This window comes from Paramisgurnus dabryanus, chromosome 11 (assembly GCF_030506205.2).
Source record: "Paramisgurnus dabryanus chromosome 11, PD_genome_1.1, whole genome shotgun sequence".
Lineage (NCBI taxonomy): Eukaryota > Metazoa > Chordata > Actinopteri > Cypriniformes > Cobitidae > Paramisgurnus > Paramisgurnus dabryanus.
The window spans coordinates 30,183,352-30,192,830 of record NC_133347.1 but is presented as its reverse complement, the minus strand read 5'-3'; the positions used below and the strand labels follow the sequence as shown (position 1 = coordinate 30,192,830).

General features: G+C 37.4%; 1 protein-coding gene across 1 annotated transcript in view; it reads right to left on the bottom strand.

The window, feature by feature from the left end:
* Nucleotides 1-695: 695 nt before the first annotated feature.
* Nucleotides 696-9,479, bottom strand: part of cacna1db (calcium channel, voltage-dependent, L type, alpha 1D subunit, b) — a 216,090-nt gene continuing 207,306 nt past the window's right edge. The window contains exons 39-46 of the mRNA XM_065247770.1: nt 9,392-9,479; nt 9,165-9,281; nt 8,532-8,746; nt 8,019-8,147; nt 7,827-7,942; nt 7,140-7,237; nt 4,388-4,666; nt 696-2,026 (exon numbers count right to left, since the gene is read on the bottom strand). Coding sequence (XP_065103842.1) covers nt 1,733-2,026; nt 4,388-4,666; nt 7,140-7,237; nt 7,827-7,942; nt 8,019-8,147; nt 8,532-8,746; nt 9,165-9,281; nt 9,392-9,479 — 1,336 coding nt within the window. The 3' untranslated portion in view covers nt 696-1,732. The remainder of the gene's footprint in view (nt 2,027-4,387; nt 4,667-7,139; nt 7,238-7,826; nt 7,943-8,018; nt 8,148-8,531; nt 8,747-9,164; nt 9,282-9,391) is intronic.

The following is a 9,479-nucleotide window of genomic DNA, read 5'->3' as shown; positions in this document are numbered from 1 at the left end:
GTTGTACATTCCCATACATTCATTTATTTCTCAGTCTGCCACAAAATTAAAATTGGCCACCACAAATTGATGTTTGCACATCGCGTTTGTCTCACATGACAGTTTCTGTTCAAACACCCGACCCGTGGCGTCAGTCGACGGCGCTCCGCTGAGCCTCATTCAAGTTGCATATAAGCATATATAATGCGGACGTGCACGTCGCGAATGTGCCGCCACAAACTGCAAGTCTGGAAAAAACTGTTATGGTGTCCCGGATTCTCAACCTGCGGATGTTTTTCATCGCTAAAAGGGTGTTTGGAAACTTATAGCAGAACACAGATAACAACATGTTTGCTTGAGACAGCGCAAGCTAGCAGTAAGCTAAAGCTAATATTTACATTATAGCGATGACGCTTCTCTCAGACCAATCAGTGATCTACAGTGTTTTCGCGTCACGTTTGGTATCAGCTCGGGTCGCTTGGAACCCCAACCGAGGTGGTACGAAAAAAAGTATCGGGTACTACGTACTGCACCCAATGGAAAAGCTCCCAAAAGTAAACTGACCCGACCCAAACTAAACTAAACCGTGGGGTACTATGCAATGGAAAAGCGCCATTATAGACAGATATATAAACAATATCCACTTCAAGTATATAGACAAAATAGTATTAAAATATTTGCCTGCAAACTTAATTTTTAGCAAGTGTTACAACTAACCCCCTGCCTGTTACAGTTAAACCCCCCTATGGGGTAAGTTGTAACGTTTGCACCTCTGTCACGTTTGGTGTAATTGTCCAAGAACGGTAATTACTAGAAACAAACTTCAAATGTTCATTTGTAGCAGAGATGTGTGTGTTGCTTGTGTAAGAATATAATTAATCAAACTCAAATATTTTTTGAATGATTGAGCCAAAGCGTTAGGTTGTGCCCCACTCTCCCCTATGTGTCTTAAAGCGTGTCAGACTTTGTTCCCTGATCCCCGGTTTCTACCGTTATAAAGCTTGGAAGAGCAAATACATTTACTAAAATAACTTCAAATGTGTCTGAAAAATGATGGATATACTGTATGTATCTCGGATGCTTGAGGGAGAGTAAATCATGGGGTAATTTTGATATTTGGCTGGAGTATAACTTTAATATATAGCCACATAGTAAATGCTTAAACCCTCAAATTATGCATGTCGGATCAATCGCAGATCTCTGCTGGTAACTGTGTCAGTCATTTCAAGAAATCTGCAAAATGATGCTCTGCAACACACAAAAATCTTTAAGACACTGATCTTAACACAGAAGTGCTGCCTAGAGATTCTTAAACGCTCTTCTTGTAACTTAAAAAGTCATATAGGAATGAAATTAAATGAGGAAAATGACAGAATTTCTTTATTTTAATCCTTTAACATGGAAAGACTACTTTTAAACTTATTTCATCGTGTTTGGGGAATAGGTGATAAATAATAAAGGTTTTGATTTAATCTGAGTTGGAGCAATGACACTGCGGAAAAACCTCATCAAAAAGCTCCCATTAATGGAAACACTTATCTGTTTTTAACAAGCAGAATACATCAAACTAAAGGATATTGGCTAGGATTTTCCTGAAAATGCCCTCATATCTCCAACAGTTTAACAATAAATGCTCTTCAGTCCAGCAAAGATACTGAAAAAGACATGTTGGTATTAAAATCACATTAGAATCTCACTGAAAGCCATTAAAAGAGCTTATCTCTCTATAAATAATAGCACAAATTCATCAGTTTTATTTGTCCATTATTTGTGAGTTTGGTGTGGTTGGGATGTAGATCATTTCATCTTTGAGATCCTCTTCATGTTTTGCATCCAGGTCGATCTCCTCATCGCTGTAGTCATGGAGAATGTGATTTATGTTGGCCGTCTCATCTGTCCCCTGGCGTAGTGTGACATTCAGTAAGTTACTAGCGGCACTTTCCATTTCATCAACGCTCATTTCACAGGCGTCAGCGATTTCAGTTTTTGTGACCGCCACAAACTTTGGATCCTTTGCGTATTTGCCCAGTCCCTCGGAAATCAGAACCTGTGAAAGAGAAACGTTTGATGTGTTAACATGACATGTTGCATTATCTCGTATCTCAATATGAATTTATTTGATTGATTTAAAGACTAGAACCTGTTAACAGTTTAAAAATGTTTTCTTGCAAGAACTAAAAATGTCAAAGGGATATTTGTGCCAGTAGAACAGAAGTACTCAAACTGAAATTGCATATACGCTTTGAAACTAGAATTACATCAAACTTGAAATAAGACAAACTAATGTTGACATTCTCAACAATTAGACTTGTTCTCAGTTTAAGTGCTGTCTTGTTTAGTGTTCATGAAAGTGACATACAGTCAAGAACTGAAGGGTTTGAACACATTGAAGAGACAGTAGAGAGGACAGATGGATTATATTACTCAGATGGTCTCAGAAAGTCAGGGTATGTCCTGCGTATGAACATGATGTGTTACCATTATTGATATGACATCAATAAAAGAGAAATCCTGCATGTGTTTAATGAATGATACTTTTTAAAGTATTTAAAAAAATGAAAGTATTTAATGAAAGTATTTAAAAATTGAACCGTATAATCTGAATTAATTTCTTGTTAAATATCATTCGAAATAAAATCAAATTTCTTCTATATAAATTTTTTTATAATAGGACCAAATAAAATGTTTGTGAAAACGAATGTCTTTGGGACTGTAACTGTTATATTTAGAAACTATACACTTCAAGTGTCTGAACAATGCCAGATCTCTGCTAAATCAAATATTACTAAATATAAAGATTTGACAATTTAGAATAAATAAGTGTTGTCCACACCCTTTTATACACTCTAAGGAAGAATGTGTTAAAAGCATAACACAAAAAAAAGAACACTATAGCTGCGACCTTCTAAGGACGTATTTTAAGAACGGTTGCATCACAGCAGCGCGACCTATAGTCTTATCATAAACAAAAATGGTGAGTGGTTTCAGGAGAGAGAAATAATAAATATGCAAACTTCAGATGCGTAGAAGATAGTGCAGGACTTTTAACAGGTCACGTGTCTTTCCGGGACCTTGCAGATGTCGGAAAATCATTGGCAGTGTGAATCAACAAAAAAAATCAAACGATCCCGGAAAAATCCAGGATTTCCGTGTATTTTCTGGAATGTCTATATGAAAAGGGCTTTTGTGACAAAATAAAACACAAGTGACAAAAAATGTGGTGTTGCAATAATAGCACAGAGAGATGTGTGTATTCTGGGACAACGCATTAAAGGCGGAGTCCATGATGTTTGAAAGCCAATGTTGATATTTGAAATCACCTAAACAAACACGCCCCTACCCCAATAGAATCTGGACCTTCTGTTGATAGACCCGCCCCACACATACGCAACCCGGCATTTGATTTGATTTGATTGGCTATAAGTGTGTTTTGGTAGTCGGCCCGTCTCCTTTTTCCAAACCGTTTTTCAAACATCGTGGACTCCGCCTTTAAGGGCCAGATTTACTAACAGCTTGCGCCAGTGAAAACCATAATTATGTTATAAAATATCGACTGTTGTGATTTACTAAAGTCGTGCAGTGGATAGTGTTGAAAGATGTGGTCTAGTTATTTTTGTGACTGACCTTATTGCATATGCATTTCTAGGAGTTTCTCTTTTAGACACAAAATTTATGGGAGGAGATTATTTAAATATTCAATCAATGCAATTTACTTATGTTTGCATGTGTGATATTACTGGTATTTTCGCCATTATTTAACACTAAAAAAGCATGTCTTAAATAATTTTCTGCTTGAAATGGCAGCAATTGTTGCTGATATGAGAGGCATCACAGAGACATCAGAGGGACAAGGCAAATATTACCACTCCATTCTGCGCTTTTTTGAAATTGTGCTGTCACACTTATTTTCCCCATTAAATAAATATGGCCCTTAGTGTGTTGTCCTTAAACTAACACTGATTGTGTTGTTTTTAACACATCTGCTCTAAGAGTGTACACTTAAAAAAAACAAGTATTGATAATATTTATTTTAATTTCTGTGCATTAGTATAACAGGAATAAAGAGGAATATTTACAGATTTTAGGGGACAGACTTACATAAATTTTTTAGCATTATTTCAAAACAGTTGTTGAATTAGTTCAAGTTAATGTTTTGAATTGATTCACTGAATCATCACTAACATTATTTTTGCATTACTGAGAAAAGGATTTTTCGGTTGCAGAACAGAATACATTTAATTTAACAGAATCCATTTTATTTAGTTAAATAATTAAAAACAGTTAAAAACAAGGCAGGTGTTTTTGTGAGCCATGCAATTATAAAGCGTATTAAAATCATTGAAATATTCATAATACAGAATTTTTTAGTCAGCACTTAAAGGAAAAAAGTTACTTATATTTGACTCACCGCTTCCACCAGATTATGAGCGCTGCCACGATGAAGTTGGCCACACACACTGCCTGGAACCCGTAAGTGGGATGGAGAAGGTGGCAACCAATCAAAGCCTTGCTGGGCATTCCCAAAGCTCCTGTGAGCAAAACTCAGAGTTCTGCCAGCAGTGGGCGGAGACTGAATCAGAGCTGTGTAGGGAGGAGGCGTGGCTGGAGGCGTTACCCATGAGAAGATCGAGCGACGTGGAGAGAATTGTGTTCGACTCGATTCTCGTCCACGTTCCACTGCCTTCACCTGTACAACAGGAGGAATAAGTGACACCTATACTTGACATAACCTTAAAGTGTTACTTCACTCCAGTAATACAAATGTTGTCATTAATTCCTCACCCTCAAGTCATCCCACAACCGTAAGACCTGTGTTTATCATCAGAACATGAAATGATGATATTTTTAATGAAATTAGTTTTATGAGCCTTAGAAAAGCCACACTGGTCTGGGTATAAACACATACAACTGAATGAATCTGATCATTGATGAGTGCCTCACATTACCCAACATTAGCACAATTTACTGCAATGTGTGCATAAGTAACACAGACTTAATGTTAGACTACATTTTAAACTTTTCTTTCTCTCTCATCTGATTAATGAAGCAAAAGATCTTAGCTGCAGTAACTTTCATAATCTAAACCCCATGATATCGCTGGTATACCCAGAATGTGTCTAAAGTTTTAGCTAAAATACACCACAGATCTTTCATTATACAATGTTGAACATGGCCTTTTGTGGACCATCCGTCTCTGACAGAAGGTTAAACTACGCGCTCATAAGGCGGAGTCTGTGAGCGGTTATGGGTGGGGTGTAATCAATTTGACATCACATTGCTAGGGGATCCCCAACAGCCTGTTTGTGTGACCGTTGCCATTTAAAGGTGCAATTTGTAAGATATTTGCAGTAAAATGTCCAAAAACCACTAGGCCAGTGTTATATATTTTGTCCAGCTGATTACTATCAATATCTGTAATGTTTTCAACTACTTGTAAATCATGAGAAAATTTCCATTCAAAACATTGACACGGGGCAGTGCAGTCTCCTGTCAATGACGTTAATATCCATGTGACCCTTTGTCACCGCCTTTACTGACGTAAACCACATGACAACAGTGGTCGAGCTCGAAAAAATAAAATAGCGGCCAAGGAAGCAGCTGGAGCACAAATTTAGTGAAAATAAACGTATATTTTCACTTTTTAATCATTTTAATTGCATTTCTAGCGAGAAATTAGTATTGTAGTTTTCAAATATGTGATTAGTTATCACAAAGGCGCTCTCTGTTTATATTTCAAACACGCTGCCTTTGAAGTGCGTCGGAAAGCCTTTCTCTGAGCGGCCTTCAGGCCTCCGAAGCCGAAGTCATTTCCTCAAGAGGCAGCGAGGCAACAAGTCCTCACTGTCTTGAGTTTTCGGACGCAGCGAGCCAGTGTTGTGGACAAATGCGGAACTATGCGATAGCGCCTGTCGGGCTACGCGCTTGCTTATGAACTTATGGATATCTCTGTACCGTCTGCCTCTGGTTGTGTCAGCTCCTGTAAGCGTACGGGCCAACCAAACGACCCAAGAAGAGTTTGGAACAAAACGAGGGAGGATCAATTTGTTGTTGCATTATCTGGATGGAGAGAGCTTCACGACAACATTTAACTAGACCGAGATTCTGATCCTGCTTGTGTTTTACGCGATGGGTGAGTTGTTTTGATTCGTAACCCTTCAAAAACCGTATGCTATTATATTGATCACAACATTAGTGTGTAGATTGTAATCAGTGCGTCTTCCCGCGGACGATATGCACATCAAAGGTATTGTACAGCAATATAAATGGTCATTTTAAGACACTTCACAATAAGATTTGTACTGTCAATACATTATGTCAAAAATCATTGTAGATTGTAAGTTGAAAACTTAATTCTGTGCTGTGTTTACCATCGAATTTGGACTAATACTGTAATATCAATATGACTAACAATTTCGTTTTGAACATCACATATAAACTTACATAATGAAATAAACGATGTCATCAAACGCAACATTTATAAGACTTGATTACCTTACGTGATTTCTCGTTCGCGTCTGATTGATGGCCATCAGTGGTTGAGTTAAAGACTACAAATCCCATAATTCCACGCTGCTTCAGAGCGTCAGTAAACAGCATCATTGTTATTGTTTGATCTGGCGCCATCTAGCGGCGAAAATAATACAAACTGCATCTTTAAAGGAGATTACACCAAGAAGAATAAATGGATTTGTATCCATCATAATTCAAATAGCAGAGCTTAACACTAAGGGTTTTCGCTTAAATTAAATAAAGATTTAAACATAAAAAATGCTGCATAGTCTTTACTGTTTAATAAAGCAATAGCGCTGGAGTAGGAGTGTGTATATAAAAACTTATAATCCCAACCCTACACGTTGATGTGATTGGTTTGTGATGTAGAGAGTGAGGACTCTTTTCAATATCAACTGTTAAACTGTCTATTGTAAACAACAGTTTGTCTAATTGATACACACACAGTTTTTCTTAAAGCATATTAACCCTGGAGAACCCAAGAACCCTTTTATTAGCAGCAATTAACATTGGCCAAATTTAACGCGTGGGTTCTCCAGGATTAAAAACACCACAGCGACATGTAAACAACATGTAAGCCCCTGTATTGAATAGCAAGTGCTTAAAGGGCTATTTTATACAAGGGCTATTTAATATTTTGGGATCATTACCTGGCGATATGAGGGTCCATCTGTGTGTTGTAAGGAAATCTCAGCTTGACTGCTCTGCTTACACAAACACTCAAAACGAAAAGTTGGTCTATAAGAGGCTGTAAGACAGAGGTGGGAGTAAGTCAGCAAAGAAGTCCAATAAACAAACTCAATTTAAACATACACTGAAAATAACCTACATATTTTATGTGACTTTAACTTAAAAAACAAGTTAAAATCTGTTTAAGTTATGCGCCAACTTATCACAGGTCAAAACTTAAAATGGTAGGTTGAATTGGCTTGCAAAACCAAGCTGTTTTAACTTCATACTGCATATTTTTTACAGTGTACATACAGTGAGGAAAATAAGTATTTGAACACCCTGCAATTTTGCAAGATCTCCCACTCAAAAATCATGGAGGGGTCTGAAATTGTTTTCGTAGGTGCATGTCCACTGTGAGAGATAATGTTTTAGATAGAGATATATTTTTGCTGTGGTCAATAACTTACACGTTTGGTCTATCAATACCAGGTAGAATTTTTAACAAATGTAAAACGACAATAATATAATTTCATTTTTAACACAAGGAACTTATTTTTACTTTTGACCCTGTCAGCTGGAACGAAAGTAACAAACAGGTCTACTTTTAAATTTAATTAAATATAAATTCCCCAGAGGCCCAGGGTGTTGAAGCACAAGTGTCTTACATTGAGATGTAGATAAAAGGTGGCGTTTTGATGACTTCTGATGCTGCTGGGATACGAGTCGCTCATCTTCAGACACATCAGGACATACAGCTTGACTTACAGTGTCCTTGTTTGACCTCATATAAAGAAATGAAAGATCTTTACTAAACATCTATTAAAGCAGAAGAGTTGTGTGCGAAACTGAGCTGATACCTCTTTCTATTCAGCTTGAGGTCATCTCCGCTGTAATACTCCTCTGAGCTCAGCGTGTCATCACCGATGTCATCAGGGGCGGAGTCTTCTACATGGATAGTCAGGTACTCAACAGCACGTGAGTCTAGCCTAAAAGCCATTGAAATAAATCAGTACATACATTCAATTTAGAATATTAAAACCACTCGATTAACCCATTACATGCTAAATGTTTAGAAGGTCAGTGCAAAAATGTCTAATGATAACTAAACACTTAAGATTGATTGAGTCTTAATGCCTCCATTATAAAACATGAACTTTTCCACAATGATCTCTTTGGTCACGGCTCACTGATGCTCAGTAGGACAGTAAAATATGATTCATTCATTTTAAACTCGTATTGGTGAAAAAACATGTTTGAATCACATTACTATGTTTGTGTGAGAATCTATTTTCTAACGCCACTGACTTGAAGCCTCATTCCAGTGCATTATGATTATTTACTGTCTATGGTAACCGGTGGTCATGTGACACCTGTTGAATTGTCCATCATCACTGGCGTGGTTAAGATAAGAGATCAGGCCGTGATGGGCAGGGAGCGGTGGTATGTTGGCATTATTGATGATGTTGTTGGATGATTTGGAAAGACAATATTTCTGACAGACTGGAAGCTGAAGAGGACGTTGTGTGGCGCTGATGTTGTGCGTCTGCTCTGTGCTCATGTGATTTACAAACACAACTCCTTTCCTCTGCACAAACAGAAATAAAAATGATTCATTAACTTTATCAACTCAATTAAAAGAGTATAAATATTATTCTGATGTATAGCAGATTTACAGACATATTCAGGCCAACTGTCACTGTAACATAGCTTACATATATTTTAGTCTATATCTTAAGGCATTATTCATCGTACAACACAGCACACAGAACCTTGTTGCTTTTAGGAAACAGTTACCACACAATACAAATATTAAGGCAAAACATATATGATGCAACACACAACTTTCTGTGAACTTCCTATTTAGTTACAAGATATTTTTCTTCCATAGGTTATAGTTTGTATAAAGGTAACTTCATATCTACTAAACTTATAGCCACACGCTGGAAAGTTTAAGAACCAATGACTTGAAATATGTACTGATGTAAATAAAAAATATCTTTTACCCTGTAAATGTCTTCATCCTCATCGAGGTTTATGTCAACTAGACCTTCATCCTGTAGGTCACATGATATGGCTCGACGGATCTCTGGACCGAGATCATGCAACGTGCGCAGACCGGCCTGTACATGCACAGTTTAAACCACAATATTAACACCTAACCTCCATGTTTAGTCATTGGTGTGATGTTATCTGTGTGTGTGTGTGTGTGTGTGTGTGTGTGTGTGTGAACCTGTAGAGCAGCTGTGGTGTTGAAATTGAACTGGCGTCTCCCTTGCTCTTTACGCTTCCTGAATTTTCTAAAGAAGTCCTGGATAAGG